The sequence below is a fragment of the Prunus avium genome, chromosome 7 (genome assembly GCF_965620075.1).
Source record: "Prunus avium chromosome 7, drPruAviu1.hap1.1, whole genome shotgun sequence".
Lineage (NCBI taxonomy): Eukaryota > Viridiplantae > Streptophyta > Magnoliopsida > Rosales > Rosaceae > Prunus > Prunus avium.
In genome coordinates this window covers 28,676,626-28,699,040 of record NC_142290.1, presented here as the reverse complement: position 1 = coordinate 28,699,040, position 22,415 = coordinate 28,676,626, and the positions used below count along the sequence as shown (strand labels likewise).

The 22,415-nt window shown below is 37.7% G+C and overlaps 4 protein-coding genes across 4 annotated transcripts; 2 read left to right on the top strand and 2 right to left on the bottom strand.

Moving 5' to 3' along the window:
- Nucleotides 1-6: 6 nt before the first annotated feature.
- Nucleotides 7-3,156, bottom strand: LOC110759148 (uncharacterized). The gene is made up of 6 exons (XM_021961185.2): nt 2,625-3,156; nt 2,440-2,521; nt 2,265-2,344; nt 1,353-1,478; nt 1,130-1,243; nt 7-979 (listed from the first exon to the last, which is right to left on the bottom strand). Exons 1-6 carry the CDS (start codon nt 3,051-3,053, stop codon nt 26-28), a joined length of 1,785 nt encoding a protein of 594 aa, XP_021816877.2. The 5' UTR covers nt 3,054-3,156; the 3' UTR covers nt 7-25.
- Nucleotides 3,157-4,639: 1,483 nt separating this feature from the next.
- LOC110759141 (2-Cys peroxiredoxin BAS1, chloroplastic-like) lies at nt 4,640-7,234 on the top strand. Its single transcript, XM_021961174.2, has 6 exons — nt 4,640-5,024; nt 5,128-5,209; nt 5,305-5,384; nt 6,210-6,335; nt 6,445-6,558; nt 6,709-7,234. The coding sequence occupies exons 1-6, from the start codon at nt 4,731-4,733 to the stop codon at nt 6,823-6,825; spliced, it is 813 nt and encodes a 270-aa protein (XP_021816866.1). The 5' UTR covers nt 4,640-4,730; the 3' UTR covers nt 6,826-7,234.
- A 151-nt stretch (nt 7,235-7,385) lies between these two features.
- LOC110759142 (uncharacterized) lies at nt 7,386-8,598 on the top strand. The gene is made up of 3 exons (XM_021961175.2): nt 7,386-8,013; nt 8,090-8,211; nt 8,288-8,598. Exons 1-3 carry the CDS (start codon nt 7,695-7,697, stop codon nt 8,348-8,350), a joined length of 504 nt encoding a protein of 167 aa, XP_021816867.1. The 5' UTR covers nt 7,386-7,694; the 3' UTR covers nt 8,351-8,598.
- Nucleotides 8,599-10,032: 1,434 nt separating this feature from the next.
- On the bottom strand, nt 10,033-14,666 carry LOG7 (Putative lysine decarboxylase family protein). The gene is made up of 7 exons (XM_021961190.2): nt 14,430-14,666; nt 13,321-13,418; nt 12,494-12,524; nt 12,168-12,267; nt 11,883-11,953; nt 11,012-11,155; nt 10,033-10,475 (listed from the first exon to the last, which is right to left on the bottom strand). The coding sequence occupies exons 1-7, from the start codon at nt 14,535-14,537 to the stop codon at nt 10,371-10,373; spliced, it is 657 nt and encodes a 218-aa protein (XP_021816882.1). The 5' UTR covers nt 14,538-14,666; the 3' UTR covers nt 10,033-10,370.
- Nucleotides 14,667-22,415: the final 7,749 nt, after the last annotated feature.

Genomic DNA, 22,415 nt, shown 5'->3' with positions numbered 1-22,415 from the left:
AAAATATAAAAAAGACCATCAATTTTTATCCTTTTTCCAAATCATCAGAAATCGAATTTGTACACCACAAAGGAGAATTTCTGAAAGGGATTGAAGAATTACAAAAAATCTCCAGCCTATCCCGAAACTGAACCTCACTGGTTTTTAACAACACAGGCAGAGGAAAACAAACCCCTTTCTCCACACACCGCTGGTGTCTCGGCCAAATCCGATTCTCCAAGCTGAACGAAAAGTAGTGCGGAAACTCCTTGAGCTCCTTCAAGTCTCGCCCCATCTCCACCACGAGGTAATTGAATTTCGGCTCGAAATTCTGCTCGATGCTGTAGCAGAAGAGCTGCGGGAACCGCCGAAACATGGAGAGAGCATCTCGGCGAGAGAACCCAATTTTCTCGAGGTAGTCGATTCGGGGTTGGAGCTTGTCCTCGACGCTGCAGGAGAGGAGAGAGGTGTGCTTGTTCACTTGGGAAATGCCGATGCTCTGGAGGAAGTAGAGGGTGGGGCGGAGGCGGGTCTTAACGCAGCAGGTGAGCAATCTGGGGCGTCGATTGAGGACGCGGCGGAGATCAGAGCCATTGACACGGGCCTCGCGGAGGAGGAAGGTGAGGACGGGGACGATTTCGGCGACACGGGAGGAGAGGATTTCGGGGCACATGCCAATGACGCGGCGGAGCTCCGGGCAGGTGAAGCCGATGGAGGTGAGGAGGAAATGGACGGTGGATTTGATGTGGGGTAGAGGGGAGGAGAGGATCGGAGGGTGGTGGTTGATTAAGGAGAAGAAGTCGAGGCCGATTGAGTCTAGGTAGAGGACTTTTTCCTGGAAGTCTGAGTGGGGGGTTGGGGAGGAGGGTGGCTTGAGGGATTGGAGGGGGAGGGAGAGGGTGGTTTTGGTGGAGAGGATTGGGAACTGGGGGGATTTTGGGTTTTGGGGGTGTAAAGAGTGGAAAGAGTCATCAGGATTGTCCTGAACGTACTGCAAGGCCTGCAGGATCCAACCCAGGCAAAGAAAAGAAGCGACAAAAAGCAGTTAGAAAATGTAATAGGCAACACAACAAAGAATTTCTCAGATATAAGGCAGATCTTGGAAACTAAATCATCCCATTTCTATCTTGGCCTTGATGAATATGTTTACCTGGAGCGTTCTCTTAGTCTCATCCACACTACGGCCAATGGCAAGATTGTTAATGGTGGAGTGTTGAATGACACCTTCCTTGTCAATAATGAAAAGTCCTCTCAATGCAATTCCCTATCACAGCAAAACCAAACTTCTAAGTAATCCACATTATAACATCATTGAGTCTCCCACAAGTTTCTTATTCACTAAATTCAGAACCAATTATAATTAAATCTCATACCTGATCTGGGATCAGCACACCGTAGGATTTTGAAATTGATTTGGTGACATCAGAGATCAATGGATAGTTCAAATCACCAAGTCCTCCTGACTTCCTATCTGTTTGGACCCATGCAAGGTGCGAAAACTACGAAAAATACAGTAAAAGACTAGTATAAATTCATCTCGCAAACCCAAGAGCAATTTTCAAACCATTTTACATCAAGTAAGCACACACACATACGCCCAAATCAGATGTGCAAAACATCAAATACAGAAGTCAAAATAACCAAAAATTTGAGAAAATAAGCTGATTCGCATCATCATCAATCATCATCAAGCACACAACCTTCTGATGTTGCCAGACTTGGTGAATCCATTTTATTCCAACCATAATATCAGTTCTCCTGGTTCTTTTAATGTTTCAACCATGCTTTTTTTCTTGGTTGAATGCCCTTCTTGTCTATAAGTGTCGTTTCTCCACCAACACTGGGAATTGGCATTTTGGCCCAAAATCACATACATTGTTTGCCCCACCCACCCCACGAGTCCAATTTCAGTTGGCAGTCAGAAAATCCGATGCATAAAAACTTAATTCCATGAACACACTTAATCTTGAAATTTTTAAAGTTCATCCCACGGTACAGACAGAATCATTATCTTGTATCAAAATAATGAAGCATATATATAGTCCAATGGGGAATTTAGCACATTATAACATGTGCATGTTCATTGACCTTTTGCAATATGGTACAGCAGACCAAAACCTTGGACAAGGTTATAACACGTCTATAAGCAGAATATTGACTTTTTTGTGGAATGTCTGGCAATGCATTATAAAAGAACAATGCAAATTAAAGAATTTTTTTTTAAACAAGGGCTTTTCAAAGCACATTATGATATTATAGATAGTGGGAAGCAGGAATGAACTTACCACACTGTCAACTGAAACACCCAAGATTTCTGTGTTGAGTTGCTCAAACTCAGCGTGACGGTCGCTAAAAGCAGTGATTTCTGCAACAAGGGTCAAACAAAGAAAACAGAAGGAGAACTCAGCATCGAATAAAGATTGAAAATATTGCAGAGAAATGTTGAAGGCGAAAACAAACCTGTGGGGCAAACAAATGTGAAGTCCAATGGGTAGAAAAACAGAATCACATATTTCTTCCCAATGTATTCAGAGAGCTTGACCTGAAATTCAAAAGCAAAGCTTCAGTTGCAAATTGCAATAAACCCAAAAAATGAAACTACAGCATGCGATTGCAGGAAAAGAACGAAGAGATAAAAATTCGACCTTGATGAATTCCTGGTCAAAAACAGCCTCAGCCTCAAAATCAGGAGCTACGTTTCCAACCAGAGGAAGCTCATCCGCAGAAGCTTTGACGAGGAAGGACCTTCTGGAATGAGCACCACGGGATAGAGAAACCGAGTGGGCGACGCGTGGCAGGCGGAGGCCATTGAGGGATTTGGGGAAGGTTAGGGTTTGAGAGATGGGCTTGGAAATGGAGGAAGAAGCGACGAGAGGCGTGGATTTGGAGGAGAAAGCCCTGGACGGGGTTGAGGAGATGAGAGCGGTGGAGCGGGGGGATTTTGGGTTTGGGGGGTGTAAAGAGTGGAAAGAGTCATGGTGAGAGGAGGAGAGGGATTGGGGTTTGGGGTTGGGGTGGGGGTAGGAGGGGAAAAAGGGTTGCTTGGTGGTGGTGAGGAAGTGGGTTTCTTGCATTTGGGTGTGGTTTGGGTGCTGTTCATGGCTGGGTATGAGTAGTGGAAGTGTTGTTTTGGGGAAAAGGGAGGGAAGGAGAAAGGGGTGTCGGGTGGGTAGAGGATAAGGCTTAAAATGCTCCAAGAAATATCATTGTGGAGATTGTGATTGGTGAGGGAGTAATCAGTAATCTATCTTTTAAACAAAAAAATATATATAATCAGTAATGTATCTGAAAATAGGAAGGAAAATTATTGGGCCAGCCCATTTTATTGGACCTTACAATGCCAATTATATAGGGAGTTGTTGGGTACATACTCGGTCTCAAAAGGATTTGCACATTTTCCAGTTTCACTCACTTTTACCCAAAAACTACTAATTCTTTCGAATTTTCATAATCATCGTAGCATAAGATGATTATGTTGTTATACTGCAAAGTAAGACGATTGATCATATTTGTTTGAACCACAGATATTTAAGTGGTTAACATAAAGGAAAAGGAGTACAATTATATTAAGATGATCTCGTAGGAAAATAAGCTTTGGAGAGGAGAATCGAAATATGGCAAATGACAAGGTTTCACTTTTTATTCTTTTCTTTTGGGAGAGATCTAAAAAGTCATGCCCCTTTCTTACAAGGACTCCTACTCTATTTATAGGGGGAACAAAAATGAATTAAATTACAAGCCGACCACCTCGGTTCGGAGCCGAGCCGTTTGTGTCACATTAGATCTGTCAAACAATGGGTGGTCAGGGTTCGTCCACGTCCTCTGCTCATGATGACCCTCTTACATTTCTACTAAGGGGCGGGCATGGGCAGAATAGCTTGTTGCACACGGCGGCAGTCCCATCTGGTGAGGTGGTGACCCAGGCAGTTTACACCTGGCTTTCGAAGGGACGTGGGCACGCTTTGTGATGTGTGGCGTATCGGCGGTTATAGGGGGTCTTGTCATCAACATGGTTGACTTACATCCTTTCAATCTTCCCAAGATAGCTCGGAGGCCAAGGCCGAGAAAGGACGACTCGTTTATTCCAGCTCGTAGCACGAGGCCCACATGTCATGCTTTTATTGGGCAGATGAGCTTGGTATGTGCCGAGCATCAACAATATTAATTTTTGTTAGAATGTGTTGTATAGATTCACAATCAAACAACATAATGATGAAAAAGTAAAATAAGTTATAATTAAGTTCAAATTGCATTCCCATTTAAGGATCTCAAACCACAATGCCAAGGTACAAGATTTTACCTAGCAAACACCATGAGGCCCCAGCCCCAAAGTAACCCTATCCTAGTCATGGTGTTAAAGTTCAAGATTTTACATAGAATTCGAAGGTAGGGCACCAATCAAACCATAGACCTAACATAATCCTAATCTGTTTTCCCACTACCCAAAGGACCTAACCAAGAAATGAAATTCCACAAATGAGTACCAAGGCCCAAACCATGTAACAATGCCAGCTCAAAAAACACAAATTATACAAAAAAGATCGAAAATATATTTAGTTACCTAGATTTCCGGTTCCCCCAAATGTATGGAGCCCGGTTGGCCGGTTCGGTTCAGCCTTGTCACCAACCCTCCAACCACTACTTATCCTCTCACTGTTCCCTACCTTTTCTCCACCTTAAGACTCTCAGCCCACACACGCACAGTGACTCTTGACCAGTGAGTGACTGAGCGGGTGAGCTCTCAACAAACCATGGCTGCCTCCACCGCTCTCATCTCCTCAACCCCATCCAGCGCTTTCTCCTCCAAATCCACGCCTCTCGTCGCTTCTTCCTCCATTTCCAAGCCCATCTCTCAAACCCTAACCTTCCCCAAATCCCTCAACGGCCTCCGCCTGCCACGCGTCGCCCACTCGGTTTCTCTATCCCGTGGTGCTCATTCCAGAAGGTCCTTCCTCGTCAAAGCTTCTGCGGATGAGCTTCCTCTGGTTGGAAACGTAGCTCCTGATTTTGAGGCTGAGGCTGTTTTTGACCAGGAATTCATCAAGGTTGAATTTTTATCTCTTCGTCCTTTTCCTGCAATCGCATGCTGTAGTTTCATTTTTTGGGTTCATTGCAATTTGCAACTGAAGCTTTGCTTTTGAATTTCAGGTCAAGCTCTCTGAATACATTGGGAAGAAATATGTGATTCTGTTTTTCTACCCATTGGACTTCACATTTGTTTGCCCCACAGGTTTGTTTTCGCCTTCAACATTTCTCTGCAATATTTTCAATCTTTATTCGATGCTGAGTTCTCCTTCTGTTTTCTGTGTTTGACCCTTGTTGCAGAAATCACTGCTTTTAGTGACCGTCACGCTGAGTTTGAGCAACTCAACACAGAAATCTTGGGTGTTTCAGTTGACAGTGTGGTAAGTTCATTCCTGCTTCCCACTATCTCTAATATCATAATGTGCTTTGAAAAGCCCTTGTTTCAAAAAAAAATTCTTTAATTTGCATTGTTCTTTTATAATGCATTGCCAGACATTCCACAAAAGAGTCAATATTCTGCTTACAGACGTGTTATAACCTTGTCCAAGGTTTTGGTCTGCTGTACCATGTTGCAAAAGGTCAATGAGCATGCACATATTATAATGTGCTAAATTCCCCATTGGACTATATATATGCTTCATTATTTTGATACAAGATAATGATTCTGTCTGTACCGTGGGATGAACTTTACATTGGACTATATATATGCTTCATTATTTTGATACATAAAAATTTCAAGATTAAGTGTGTTCATGGAATTAAGTTTTTATGCATCGGATTTTCTGACTGCCAACTGAAATTGGACTCGTGGGGTGGGTGGGGCAAACAATGTATGTGATTTTGGGCCAAAATGCCAATTCCCAGTGTTGGTGGAGAAACAACACTTATAGACAAGAAGGGCATTCAACCAAGAAAAAAAGCATGGTTGAAACATTAAAAGAACCAGGAGAACTGATATTATGGTTGGAATAAAATGGATTCACCAAGTCTAGCAACATCAGAAGGTTGTGTGCTTGATGATGATTGATGATGATGCGAATCAGCTTATTTTCGCAAATTTTTGGTTATTTTGACTTCTGTATTTGATGTTTTGCACATCTGATTTGGGCGTATGTGTGTGTGCTTACTTGATGTAAAATGGTTTGAAAATTGCTCTTGGGTTTGCGAGATGAATTTATACTAGTCTTTTACTGTATTTTTCGTAGTTTTCGCACCTTGCATGGGTCCAAACAGATAGGAAGTCAGGAGGACTTGGTGATTTGAACTATCCATTGATCTCTGATGTCACCAAATCAATTTCAAAATCCTACGGTGTGCTGATCCCAGATCAGGTATGAGATTTAATTATAATTGGTTCTGAATTTAGTGAATAAGAAACTTGTGGGAGACTCAATGATGTTATAATCTGGATTACTTAGAAGTTTGGTTTTGCTGTGATAGGGAATTGCATTGAGAGGACTTTTCATTATTGACAAGGAAGGTGTCATTCAACACTCCACCATTAACAATCTTGCCATTGGCCGTAGTGTGGATGAGACTAAGAGAACGCTCCAGGTAAACATATTCATCAAGGCCAAGATAGAAATGGGATGATTTAGTTTCCAAGATCTGCCTTATATCTGAGAAATTCTTTGTTGTGTTGCCTATTACATTTTCTAACTGCTTTTTGTCACTTCTTTTCTTTGCCTGGGTTGGATCCTGCAGGCCTTGCAGTACGTTCAGGACAATCCTGATGAAGTTTGCCCTGCTGGGTGGAAGCCTGGGGAGAAATCCATGAAGCCAGACCCCAAGCTCAGCAAAGAGTACTTCTCCGCGATATAGTGGTAGTACACTGCATATCTATGTCGGATTCAGATAGGGAGTTGTAAACGAGTTTTGGATTTGTGTGATTTCTTTTTCAGTTCTTGGTAATTTGAGCAGCAGCCTGTCACAATAAACCCAATGAATGGGACTTAACCAGATTTTCAGAGAATTCAAGTAGCATGCAAGCATGCAATTCCGTGGTTCGTTACCCCTGCCGTTTTATCGTGTCTCTGTTCATATGATATGGTCCAACTGGGTCAAAAGCCTAGGAGCTTGATGCACCATAATAATGCAGTTACAAATTACAATGGTGTGTAGGTTTTAAGCAGGAAAGTTTATTTGGCACCGTGGAAGCAGGCTGAGGCTATGTAATTGTATTATTTCCAAGTAAATTATAAGATGGAGAGAATAATCGTCTTTGCTCCCATATTTCTCATTTTCTGCTGTGATGATTGGTTGGGGTTTGAAGGGTAGACAACTAATCTTCAAATCATCATCTTATTCAGAATTTGAAGGGAGGAAAAGATACTACAATCAACCCACCCGTGAAAATATGTAATGAACAAGATCTGAGTTATGAATTTGATGGCTTTGCATTATTGCAAATAACCCTTATGAATTTGATGGCTTAAATAGTCAGATTAACATGAAACTGGGATAGCTCTTGTCTCCAGTTTCAGTCTCATCCATGGGTTTAGATGCCTCAGCAGAAATTGCCCATAAAACCCAATTTAAGACCTACTAGAACCAGGCAATGAATGAATTCTATCCATTAAAAAACTGCTCCTTATCCATTTCTCCACTGGTTGGTTGGTCTTGGTTCATCCATAGCGGGCGCTTGCCTTTGAAAGACAATCGAAGGAAAAACTTTGCAAGAGTGAGGAAGGATGAATATCAAACCAGTTCTTCATCACAACCACCCCCAAATCACATCAACAACCCCAACACCAGCCCTCCTCCCCATTGCTTGTCATCACATCACCAAAACCCAAACCCTGAAAACCCTTAACCACAACCACACACAAAGCCAGAGGCTGAGGATCTGTACAAACCCAACAACAACCAGAAAGAGATTCACAACCATATCAGCAGCAACATTTCAGCCTTCACAGCCTCTCGATCTAACAGAAGACAATATCAGACAGGTCCTAGCAGATGCAAGAATTGAATTTGGACAGCTCTTTGACACTTCTGTTGGCATGACAGGTGCTTAATTTTAGCTTTAGTTATTTCGTGTTGGTTTCAGTTTAGATGTTGAGAATGCTATTGGTTTGGTTTGCAGGGAAAGTTGAACTTGCTGAACTGGACGGGCCCTATGTGAGGATCAGTCTCAAAGGCCGGTTTTGGCACGAACGCAGTGTGGTTCTGGCTAGACTGGCCAATTATCTCAAGCAGAGGATCCCTGTGAGTTAGTTTTCTCACTGAAAATTACTTTGATCTTTACACTCTGAAAATTAATGTCCTTTCATTTTTTCCTCAGGAAATTTTGGAGGTAGACATAGAAGATGAGAAACAATTGGATGACAGCCCTGAAAACTTTTAGAGCTACTCACTGCCATTTCCACTGGTTTTTCTTTTTATTTTTCATGGTTTTCCCCAAAATTGCTTATCATTTCTGTGAAGTTCGGTTAAACAAGTTTTAGAGTGAGAAGGAGACAATAGCAATTTAATGAGCCTATTAAACTTTGTTTATTTACAGACAGAAACAGCAGCAATTTTTGTATTGGCAGACTGAAAATTTACAATGATAAGCTGAATATAGAACTACAAGAAGATATGATTGTGTATTTATTTTGTCAACGACCCCCTAGAGACAGAAAGAGGCATTATGTAATTCAAATTCAATATTGTTGTCTAGTACTTCCATTGCACTAGCCAAAGACAGGAAGAAACTAAAAAAAAAAAAAACAATCTTTCAAAAGCGTGTTGTTCATGGGTTAAAATTTGAACAAATCAACTAAACTTACAGGCTGGAAACATAATTTTACTTTTATGTTAGATGAGGGTCGTTGGAGAAATTTGCAACTGCTACCATGATTAGGATTTTGAATTTTGCTAGCTAGTCTGCGTTTGTCATCGATGTCATCTATGCATGCACATGTGGGTGACTAACAAACGTTGATTGGTATGCACCGATGAAATCCAAGTGCATTGACAATCGTTGATTGGTATGCACCGATCAAATCTCTTTACGATTATGTTAAAAAGTTCCATGAGTTTATACTCGTAAGGGTGTTAACCCATTTCTTTTCTTGACTTAACTCAAGCTGTATGACATTAAACTTGTAAATTTCAAATCTCTTATGATGACTAAGTACACCCTTTTGATTAACAATCATGATTATTATCCGTTCTCTTTATCATAAAATATAGAGAACGCCACCAAATTAAGAGACTATCTATGTTAGATAGAAGAACTTAAGCAAAAGATTTGCAGATAAAGATTAGATACTGGACTAAAGATCCAGTGACTTTACAGCAGAGTTGATTCTGTTTATTCATTTTTGTTTCTACCAACAACAGGCGACCCTTAGATTTATTGACTATGCATATACATTGAGTTGACCTTAGAGGGTGAGGATCTGATTCGGATTCTATTATTAGATCTATCAATTTAATCAAGTGTAATTAGACATTAAAAATCTTCATGTGCCTCACATGGTCACACCACCTGGCTTTTGAGAGAAGTGAGAACCCAATCAACAAGCTGTCCTCAAGTTTGGTGACAAAACCATTTTATAATAACGCAGCAATAAGAATAACAACCACCGTCATGGTGCTAACTGCCGACTATTAAGAGTACAAATCTAACTAACATATGTTTCTCGTTTCTTATAAATTAACCCGAAAATTATTTGAACTAGTCAGTCAAATCAGCTTCTGTCAATTTAGTTGTTATGCCGAGAAGGTGAATTAGGTGAGTTGAACAAGACATTCTACTTGTCCTCTCGAATTCTACTCTTTATAAATTAGACATGAGTTAGGTCAGTTGAGTTTTGTCCCGACGAATCTTTATCTTTGTTGAAAACTAGAATAGTTCTTATTATGTAAATTTTGCTTAATTTTGTTTATCATACAACCAGTTCCCACAATGTTTTTATGGTTTTTTTTTTGGGTATTGTGATGTAATTTCCCATTGCAATTCATCTTCTAGTACACTCATAATATTTTGCTCACAAATTTAGAGCAGAATCTGCAGAAGTCATATGTGTCACAAAAAGGATCGATAAGAGTATAAATAAACCAACATAGCAAGAAGAAACTTCAATTGAATTCCTTCAGAGTTTTCCAAAAAAGAGACACCGATGGATGATTAGCATTTCCTTCATCTTTCTTTTTCTTTTTCTTCTTTTTTTCTTTTCACTTAAAGATAAATATAATATATATATTATATATCGGAGACTTTGAGAGGGAGGGTGCTTCAGCCTTTCCTGGCTCAGCTACAAAAAGACCCAAAGTTCCTATACTGCTGTTGATGTAGATGTACGGTGTCAGACCGTATATGAACCGTATATACTGTGAAACCCAAAACACCAAAAAAGGGGCGACTTTGCATTGCATGATCAATCAAAAGCCAACACATCACGTGGTTCAGACACATAACTTATTCTGTCCACCTCTTCCCAAACCAGCTTTGATGTTATTTCATCGTGCTCTGGTACATATTCCTGAGATTACCAAAAACCAACACGAATTAAAATCATATCAAGTTTTAAACACCAATTTTTGATGTTATTTCATTCCCTCATCTATAATTAGGCTCATATATATCTCATAATGCCCCCAATCCAACATTGTTGTGAAGTCCGATCACATAGGGTTTGGTCGGATCCAATTTTCTTTTATCGAATTGAACTGAACTGGCATACTAATGATACCTAATTATTCATAAGACTAAAATAAAATATGATAATCTGCTACAAAAAGAGTATGCAAATTCCTAGTTTTCTTCCTTTTTCTAATTGAGAGAGAGTTGCATTCATATTGATGACACACATGGGACTTTTTTCTAATTAAAATCTACCTTTGTCCATCCCTTCCTAATATTTCCCAAACTCAAGCATATGCATGAGAGACTAAGGAGTGGCATAGAGGCATATTTGAACTTAGACCATCCACATGTATCATGTCCGCTCAATTTTTTAATCTTGATCTTGATCATGATGATCATATTCTTTTGTATGGTATAGATGAAGCAAAATACCTCAAGTTGTCTGACCAATTGCTTGGCTGTTGGAGCAGACACGATGATTTGACGTGCAGTAGTAGAAATAAAGCCTTCATCAACGGCCTTATCAATGAAACTCAACAAAGAATTGTAGAAGCCGTCCACATTCAAGAGGCCCACCTAAAATTTAAAAACAAAAATAATTCCCACTTAATTAATTAATCAAACAATTAACTAACAATATCCATTTCCAAACATACAAATAATATTTCTTATTATATATGAAAATTTTTTTATGTCTTCATTGTCTTGTGACCAACAACACCCTTCTTTTGACCAACAACCACTTAATTAAATAATTAAATAATTAAATAATTAAATAATTAAATAATTAAAATCAAATTAAACAAAAAAAAATCCCATAAAAATACCTCTTTCTCCCATTCAAACGGAGATCCTCAAAATAATCAAACACCTAATCATCATGAACCACGACTTATGGCTCAAAAATCCCAAATCTTATGCTATCTTTCCATGTGAATTAGAATTAAGTACCACATGCATTGATTCGCTAAATATTATGACACTTTCTAATTGTATGGAATTATGGAATGAAAGAGAGTCGTGTACTAGAGAAACATGATTAATAATTTATTTATCATAAGGGAGATGATAAAATATTCTTAATTGTGAAGAAATTGATTGTTAATCACGGGTTAGTAGCAAATTTGGGGACATCCGCAGCAATTATCTACAAGATCATAACTACATTTGAACAAACACAAAACATGGCATCATGTGAGGCCCTTGCTTCCTTTTAAAGGTTTGGAATGATTTATAAATTAATTTACGCCATCCAAAAACATTTTATAGAAAGGATTGAGAAATATTAGAGTAATTTTCTTACAGGTTTGCGGTGGATCCCAAGCTGAGCCCAGGTAATGACTTCCAGCAATTCTTCTAGTGTGCCGTAACCACCTGATCATATTAACTTAAAAGTCAATTTCAAAAGAAGGACCGTATAAAACAAATTGCAGGGTTGAATAATTGTCAACTCTTGTTGTCGGTTGAACTCATTGTTGGATTCACACACATCAACAACTAACAATCACCCAAATACGTAGACGACTATCTTTAGCATTCAATTATCATGTCACTCGCAATATGTCCGACTGATGGGTGAAATCCATACCAGGGAGGGCGATGAAAGCATCGGCTTGACGGGCCATCTCAGCTTTCCTTTGGTGCATATCTGAGACAGTTCTCACTTCACCAACAGTCTCACCAGTTAACTGCAATATTTTAAACAAATCACATAATTGATTAATCATGTAAAGATCAACAGATGCATCACCCAAAATCATCATAAAGTTATTAATTGCAATATACAAATGGGATAAAATAAAAGTCTTGCCAACGGAGTCTAGCCAGTGGAAATGGAACCCCATGCCATCAATTGTAGTTTAGACTATCGCTTATACTAAAAAAATAAAATAAAGTAAAAGTGTTAGGATGTACCTCTCTCGGCATTAAGGTCCTTGGAATAACTCTGCAAAAATCCACAAGAACATTTGTCAGTGAAGCTCTATATAATAACAGAAACAATTTACAAAAATACTCTAACTTGAAACAATTGATCAAAGGCACTAGACAGAAATTCGGGCCCACCCCCTTCGACCTAGCAAGTGGCATTGACCAAATTAATTTGCTGCTGTTGTGTATAGAACGTGTTCAAAGCTTTAAACAGACCAAGAGTTCTTACATAACAAGGTAGGCAGGCTTTTTACAAAAACCAATGACACTTTTTTCCAGTTTAACGTGGAAACTTCCACGCTTTCTAAAAGTCTCCATACGTTTTTACCAAGCTTTTCAATTCTATGTATCTTTCTAACTGGAAGTTGCAGAGAGAGAAACTGACATTGTAAGAATTTAAAGGGGTTTAGCTTTTACCCAACTGATGATCAAAGCTGCTGCAAAAAGGCCCCCAAAACATAGTTAACGACTAAAAACACACTTTTAGACTTACTGTAGACTCAATCAGAGGAAAAGAAGAACACAAGGAAAAAGGGAATGCACAAATTCGATTATATAATATGGTGCAGCATTTGATCCTATGTTATCTGTCTGCCTTTGAGAGCCCACTCCATAGATAATTGGGATTAATCTGCATGGTGTGGTTCAATAAAATAAAGAAAAGGAAACGCAACCCATTTGATTTGAGGGTTCTTTTTATGGCCAATCATTTCATTTGTGTAACCTAATCAAGACAAGAGGTTCATCATGAACAGATGCATTATGCGTGTGGTGTGTATGAGAGAGATTGTGAGAGAGATTAAATTACAAACCCTAGGACATGGCGCCCGCCATCATGAACTGCCTGAGAAACAAGACCCATCAATCCCACGCTTCCACCACCATAGACCAAATCAATCCTTCTCTCCACCTTCAAAACACATCGAAATGCAAACCCAGGAACACGTGTCAGAAACCCAATTCATCACAATACATTTTTAAAACAAACGTACATGATTGATTGAGCAAACTTAGAAGAGATGGTAACAATTATAAAAACCATGTCTCCCAGTGGAAAGAATGAATGAAAACCCTAGGTAAACAGGCTGCTGAGTGAAAATTATTATTATAAGAAATAATATAATTAAATTTCATGTTCATGGAACCCCATAAACAAAAATCATGGAGAAGAGGGAGAGGGGGTTTAGGCTTGGAAGCCTGTGAAGACAACACGCTTAAAAGAGTCATGATACCAAGAGAGCACGTTTGGTTCCCTCTCCTGGAGAATTAAAAGCCACCAGCAGTACTTACTGATTATATTAATTATTTTTATAAAAATAAAAAAGGGTTTAATAAAAATCAAAACTCAGATCATGCAAGAAGGCTGCTCAACTGACAGCCAGGTTACAGCTAGCAATCTCTGCCTCCCCCCCTCTCTCTCCCTCTCTCTCATGCCACACATAAACCCTAATCAGGCTTAATGCTAGGCTCCAAGTCTGGAACAATGATAAGCCCACGTTGAACGTTTGTTTGGTTACAACACGCAACCTTGCACACCCCCCCACCCCACTACTTGAGAAAAAAAAAAGTAAACCCAAATGGGAAAAAATGTAAGAAATGGAAGAAAGAATTTGTGCACCATATCTAGGCTATTTTTTAAGGAAATTAAATGGAGACAATGCATCAAGCCCAATTTCCTTTGAAATGAAGTTAACAAAAACCGCTTCTGAATCCCAGAAAGAGTAGAAGACCAAATAGGAAACTTTTGCGAAACATTTCGAAACATTTTTTTGAGTTTGAATGCTCTAATTTGCTGCATACGGATGGAACACAGAAGGGTGAATATAAAGAAGAAGAAGAAGAAGAAGAAAGAAGAAAGAAGCAAAGAAACCAAGAAATAAACACAGGGAAATTATAAAAATGAATTGACAAGGTTAATTACCAGCTCCTTCCCAAGTTCAACAGCAGCTTCTTGGTAGCTGGCTTTCTTCCCTGAACTGCTACCACAAAAAACACAAATCCTATTGAATCTCGACTTTGTCTCTTCCATCTCTCTCTCTCTCTCTCTCTCTCTCTCTCTCTCTCTCTCTATGATCTCAGAGAGAATAATGATCTTTGTGGAGCAAATGAGGGAGGGGGATGGTTGAGAATGAAAACAAAGTGAGTATTTGTTTATGGAATGAATATATAATGCCTTGGCCAAGTAATTGACATTATATTATATATAGGCTACGGACTCTACCGCTCTCAGTTTTCTATTTGGAAGGTAGAAAAATATATTAATGTATTGAGAAATATAATAATAAGAATTGTAGAAAGTTGTTTTCCAAGGAGAAGAAAAATATTAATCCATATGGAAATTTAGTAATAATTCGGAGCAGTGATCCCCTGCTTCGCATGCTCATTTTAGAAATTACGCGTATGCAGATTAAGCGCCGGCGTGGCATATCATCAGCATTCCTTTCGGGTTTCGGGTGGATGGTTAATTACTTGTTACCCCTAAAACAAAAACAGATATTTTCGTTTCGTTTTTGGGGAAAACAAACAATAGAACATGTGAAATATTTTGAAAACGCATGTGTGGAAATTTGATTAACCAATGGTTTGTTTGGCACTGATTCTGAACAAGCTAATAATCATTTCAATGGAAAATCACTTCTTCATATGGGACTAAAGGGCTCGTTTGGGACTCTTTCTTTAAGAAGCACTTCTGCTCATAATCGCTTCTAACAAAAGCGTTTTTGTTATAAAGTTGTTGAAAATTTCATAAAAAATCAAAGTGCTTCCTGAAAAAACACTTGGGAGTGCTTCTTGAAGAAGCACATGGCATGTACTTCTCCAGAAAGCACTTCTATGGCCCATAAACACTTCTAAACTTTTCTGCCAAACGCCATCAGAAGCGTTTTTGGTTGTCAGAAAGCACATTTAGCCCTTCCAAAAGCACTCTCAAACGAGCCATGATTCTGAATAGGCCACTTTAAGTGATTATATGAAAAAAGCACCTACCACGTGCTTCTCTCCCATAAATAATTATGATCCTCCCAAAATAACTCCCAAACGAACCCCTACCTCCTATTGAGAATTTGATTATGACAAAAACGTTATAATTTATTAAGAATTCCATAAAAATACGAGATACAATGTACGCTCCATTTTCAAGATACAATGTATCTAAAATGAATATTTGTTATTTGTTTTTGTTGGAATCGAGTTTCATTAAATAGAAGGCCAAAGCCATTTACACCAACATCAACCCAAAATCAAGTGTTGCAGTCTTGGATGTTGTGTTCCAACCACGACAAGGAAATTAGGTGGCGCATTTGTTGGCAAAATTGGAATTAAGAGAAGGGATTAAATTTGTGAGAACACCTAGTCTTTTGTTTTGTCTTTATGGGAGGAGTCGTGGTACTCTTTTTCCTTGACCGGATTTTCCTCATTTAGGGGTTTTTAGAGGCAAGGTTTTAATAAGATCACAATATGACTCATCTGCCTGTTCGAAGTCGATATACTATTTCATTGTTTTGCTTTAATGAAAATATACCTTTTAATAAATAAAAATATTAACCCAAAATGAGTTTAACCAAATTCAACATAAAACTTACTACAACCATTAATTTCACGAAAGGCATAGAGCTCACTACAGTCATTAAACTCGCGAAGACATAAGGCCCACACAAATAACTTCGGAAACCCTAAGACAAAGAACATGGAAATGCTACACCACCCAAAACTCATGAGTCACGCCACCAACGCAAGATCACAATCGTTGAAGAGAAACTGGTAACCAATGCTACAAACATAAAATAATGGTAGACAAGCCACCAAAGCTACAAAGAACGCTACCATAATCCAAGCAATAAGTGACACTTACACTTTAAAAGCATCCTCAACTCCATAAGTGTCATCGAGGATAAATGACGGAAGAGACACTCGAGGAGTTGAGAAGCAATTGATGGTGGAGGAGACTAGATGCCAAGACACAGCCATCGACGATTGGTGGAGAAAATCTGTAAACACACAAACATAAAAACAAAGTCGATGCTGCCGAAGCCACTATAGTCACCGTTGCTGCCACCGCCAATACAAGGGAGGAAAGTCATATGGGGGTCGAAAAGGATAGAAATTGGAGGCATAAGCCTCTAATGAGCAAAGCTCAAGCTAACACCCACAAAAGGGGAGAATGAGCCAAAAAAAATGGACCCCAAATCGGGAAAAACAGAGAGGAGGCGATGAATAGAGTAAGAGGAAGGAAGAGATGAGAGGGGAGGATGAGTAACAGTAGGGGTGTAAGTTGGATTGAAAAATTCCAATTTTGGCAAGTCCAAATCAATTCCGACATCCGAAAGTTCTGAAATCTGAAAATTTCGATAAAAATTGGATTTGAATTGGAGTGTATCTAGAGATTCCAAAAAATTCTGAATTCCGAAATATATTGGGATTTCAAGCTTAGACTACACCAATTACTAATTTCATGTTGAACTAAAAATAATTTGATGACAAAATAGACATAGACAAGTTATTTCATAAAGCATAACAACATATAAGTACTAGCATATAATAGTTTTCCAAGCTTACCGTATGAGTTTTCAATTTAGAGTCAATTTTAATCCTTCAAATGGTTCTGCATCTTTAGAATTTTGAACTAGTTTCTGAAAGTTTCCAAACAAATTCCGAAATATTCCAAAAATTCTTAGTTTTTTGAATTGGAATTGATATTGAAATTCTGAATTTTTTTAAAAACGGAATTGGAATATAATTTTTATTCTAAACTTTTGGGGATTGAAATTGGAATCCCCTGATTTTGATATGATCCATTCAAAAATTAGCCCTAAGTAACAGTGAACTCCTTTTTTTGAGAGAGCCCAAAAGGAAAAATATTACAAATGCTGCATGTGATAAAAAATAAAGAAAGTAATAACAGTTTAGGACAAAAAAAATATGTGTGTGTTTTTCTTTTTAAAGTGACATGATTTTTTTCTATATTTTTGTCCTTATTTTTTCTGCAAAATACAATGGATTCAAAATGAGAAACTAGAATCCCATTCAATCGAATTAGGATACCCTGAATATGAGATGTCTCTTGATAGTAATGGCATGAAACTCATAATTATGGATGTATTCAAATACTCTAAAATAAAAAGAGCGTTGGTCTACCAATTTTATTTATTTTTAATACAATTCAGGGACAAATCCAAGATTTTAAAATGGAATGGGCTGAATTTACCTTAAAAAGAAACTCTACGGCACAAGCGAATTTTATTGACAACAAAGAATTAAAATAATTAATTATTCATTAGGGAGGACATAATTTGAAAATCTTAATTAGCCATTTTGAGGGGTATATGGCTCATTATGTCTTGCATGCTTGAGTCTTTAAAGAATTAAAATAATTCATTATTCATTCATTATCGATATTATCAACTATTTTTTTAATAATTTTTTTGGTTGTGTGAAAATACTATATCACTTTTAAAAAAATAAAATAAAAAAAGATCGCCCATATAGCCCCCAACATATATCTGTCCTTGATACAAGCAATAGTCTAAGGGCTGGGCATTCAAACCTGTAACCCGGTCAACCCGCATTCAAACTTTTTTTTATCATCGGATTGAACTCAAACCAAACCGAAATATATGGTTCGGTGTACGATTTGCAATATTCAAAACTACGGTTTAACCAAACTAAACCGATAGTATTAAAAAAATATTATATATAATACATAGTTTCAATCTTTTCTTTTTATTCTCTCTCCATCTCTCCGTTTGTCTTGTATCCATCAGTCCCTCTCTCTCTATTTTTTTTTCTCATTCTTCTTACGTCTGTCTTCACTCCCTCTCCCCGTCTCCCTTTTTTTTTTTCCCTTCTTCTTCTTCTTCTTCTCTCTCTCTTCTTTTTTCTCATCATCATCATCTTCTTCTTCTTCTTCTTCTTCTCTCTCTCTCTCTCTCTCTCAGAAAGCCAAAAAACTCAAACTGAACCAACCCAACCCACCAAGTTCGGTTAACTGAAGTGGTCTGTTTTCATCAATTATGGTTTGGTTTCGGTTTCCAAAATAGCCAAACCGAGATTTACCGTTTGGTGTTCGGGTTGAGCCCAAAACCAAACCAACCCGGACCGAGCCCACCCCTAGTCTAAACTACAAGGAGGTGGGAGGTTTCTCACACACATTATCAAGGTGCCATGGGGGTTCGAGTATGAGGCCACTGGTCTACAAATCAAAGCCCTTTTTCACTGGGCTACACCCAGTCATTGGTAATTGGCCTACGATTAATTCAATCGCAAATAAATAGAAATTTATAGTTGTACATGGTTATAAAAAAAAAACTTTTGAACATTTCCTTTCGTTTAGAAAGAAATGAAATAAAATTATGTTTATATCCAAATAAGCAAATATGTCACACGATTTAAGATGAGTGCTGCTATTTCCATCTCCTATCATATTTTCTCACCCACCATGTAAATTTTAAAAAACACAATCCTATCTTTCCACCCACCATTATTCTTAAAATATCCTTCAATTATTAGTTATTAATTTTAGCAAATTCTCAATAAAAATAAAATTAGTGCCCCTTGGATAAAAGCTGAGTTCGTGAAATTAGTCCCTCCTGCACCATGGCAACAAAGTTGGGTGTGCTAAATAAGCAATCCTTCCTACACCATGGCTTTCTGTCATGCTTGCTATTCATTTAGGGCTCGTTTGGTACACCGTATTAGACTTTGGATAGGAGTAAATAGTCTATGTCAGGTGTTTGGTGTCAACTTGTATTATTTAATTACACGACTATTTTATACGAGTTGGGCTTTTAATACTCTCCTTACCTGACTAACTAATACAACCCACACACCCCGGATTAGATAATACAAGCTTAATTATACAGCTAGGGAAAAAGAACACGCGTTCTACGAAAAAAGTCAGACGCTCTTTTCATCTTCTTCTCCCTAGGGTTCTTCTTTGCTATCTTCTCCAAAAGTTATTTTCTTCACTCTTCTCCAGGTATCCATCTCTCACTCTCTCTCTTTTTCATACTCTCTCTAATATACTTCTTCTTACTTCTTCTCTATTCTTTATATATTTCAATTTTTTATTAAATTTTTGTGGAAATTAGGTTATTAATTTTTCTTTTTTGACATTTTTTTTAATCGAATGTTTTCTTTGTATGTGATATATTGATTCGACGTTGTGGGAATATTTAGATTGTTGGTATTAAACAGAGTAGTGCTAGTTTTCGTCCAAAAACAAACAAATGTGCTAGTGTTGGTAGTTTAGTTGAATACATACATACCTGACGATTAGGAGAGCAAAATTACAAAATTAAAATTGTATGAACCTGAATTCTAGGAACCATTTTTTTTTTCTGGGCGACCATGGGCCATTTATGATGTTTTCCTCTTGAACCATTTTCTTGATTGATAAATTTTCTCTTTTCCTTTTCTTTTTACGATTCCCAAGCTTGAGGCCTTGGCTCTTTTGATTGCAATGCTTCTGTTCTTCTGTTACTTTCTCCTTCTTCTTGTTGTACATGGAAACTTTGATGTCCAGTACAGACATATGCAGATCAATATTCATAATACAATTCTAATAGTTAAACCACATATATTTCTGTATATGCAAGTGGGATGGTATTTTGTAGTCTTCTGTCATGTGTAGAATTCTACTTATTGTTGTATTATTCTAATTTTACATGTAGTCTTGTGTAATGCATGATTATTTATATTGCTAAAATTAATGCATGGTTATTTATATTACTTTTACTAAAAAAATTTCCTTTATATTATGCCTAGATATGGATAAAAGAGAGATTGTGGCATACTTTATTATTAGATTGTGGTTCTTGCATATCATGGTTTGGTGCATGATGTGGTTCATGACAAACTACAATTTGGAACAACGACGCCAACAACGGAATGCCATTAGGAGTCAAAGGTTTTTCAGGATTGCAACTCAGTCAAATTATTTAGATAGCATTATAGGAATTGATGACATACAATGTGTGAACCAAATTAGGATGGATAGGAGAACTTTCCATTATTTATGTCAATTGAATTTGGTACTGTTTTTATTAACGTATGCGAGTATGTTGGAATTTTTATGAGATACTACAATTATGATAATGGGTTATATGAAAAAAAATCTTGGCAAAAACAATTGAAAAACAAATCTTGTCATATGAATCTTACCACAAAAAAAATTCATGTCATTTGAATCTCAATTTCCATTAAAATTATCAAAGATTTTTTATTTATTTTTAAAATAGTCTGATCTGATGTTATCCGGAACATCACCAAACACAGTATAACTTAGTCAGACTATTTATCCGGAACAGCACCAAACGCCTTATAATATTATGAATAAACAGTCAGTATTCTCCGGAACAGATTAATACTATCCGATAGAAATTAATCAGTACAGTCCGACGTACCAAACGAGCCCTTAGTGTTGTATGGGATAAAGCCTAACCAAGGGCAAAGGATTAATTGCCCCATTGTTGGGACGTCTGGCAACCACCTTGGTTAAGCAATCCTATTTAAATGCTGGAAATTAAATAATACCACACGTAACGATGTGATTATCCTACCCAAAAAAAACTACGCAGTTGATTACTGATTTTGGTCTTCATTTATATGGCATGCAGCTCACGTGTAAACCCAAATTCTTTTCGGTGCGGCAGCTATTTGAGGAGAGCCTGAAAAAATTATGGACGGTCACCCCTAATATAATATTCTGCATCGTGCAATCATGCCTATTTTTTCTATTGACGTCAATTGCTCTTATTAGCTCCCAAAAAGACGCACCAGTTTATAAATAGGGAAAGTTGTTGTATAATATTTTTATTTATCAATGAGTTATATGGTACTTTTTACCAGTTTAACAAACAAAAAATATGGGCGCCCATGGGTCCGTCTTGTAATTAATTAATTTTCTGTTTTGACTACTTATTATTTAAAAAAGAAAATTTATATTGAGAGTCCACAATCTACTTTTAAGATCGTTTGACCAAAAAAAACAACCTACTTTTAAGACCCAAAAAGTATTTTTTGCAGGATTTGAATTCAATTTTACCCGTCCAACAAACTTACTAAGAAAAAACTTAGGAACACAAAGTTAGAAAATGCCTCCACCCGGACGACCCTGACCCACATATATAAGAGCATTTTCAGCGGGAGGGGTTAGCCCGGGCAAGAGGCCTCTTAGGCCCCCAATCCTATTTCCAGTGGCCAAGGCTTGCTAAGGCAAGGGTTGGGCTCCACCAGCCTAGACAAGCCCAAAGGCAAGCTGATCTCATGTTGACATCATTGTAACATCATCAATCAATTTAAATACAAAAAAGAAAAAAACCAAAATTTTCAGAATTTTTTTTTCTATAAATACCTAGCTATATTCTTTACTTCCCACACCAAAACTCCAAACAAATTCCTCTCCTCATATCTCATGTGAATCGTATTTTGGTAAAAGTAGGTACTATATTTTGGCTTTTGGCTTATCCTAATTAGCTAAAATTGAATTCCTATTTACTCAAATAGTAAACTATATTGTGTGTGAAAACTAAAGCTCTTAAAAGTTTTTTTTGTAGGATTTGAATTAAATTTTACCCGTCCAACAAACTTACTAAGAAAAAACCTCAGAACACAAAGTTAGAAAACGCCTCCACCCGGACGACCCTGACCCACATATATAAGAGCATTTTCAGCAGGAAGGGTTAGCCCGGGCAAGAGGCCTCTTAGGCCCCAATCCTATTTCCAGCTGCCAAGGCTTGCTAAGGCAAGCACTGGGCTCCACCAGCCTAAACAACCCCAAAGGCAAGACTTGCCTAGGCAAGCTGATCTCATATTGACTTCATTGTGACATCAACAACCAATTTAAATACAATATAAAAATAGAACCAAACATTTCAGAATTTTTTTTTCTATAAATACCTAGCTATATTCT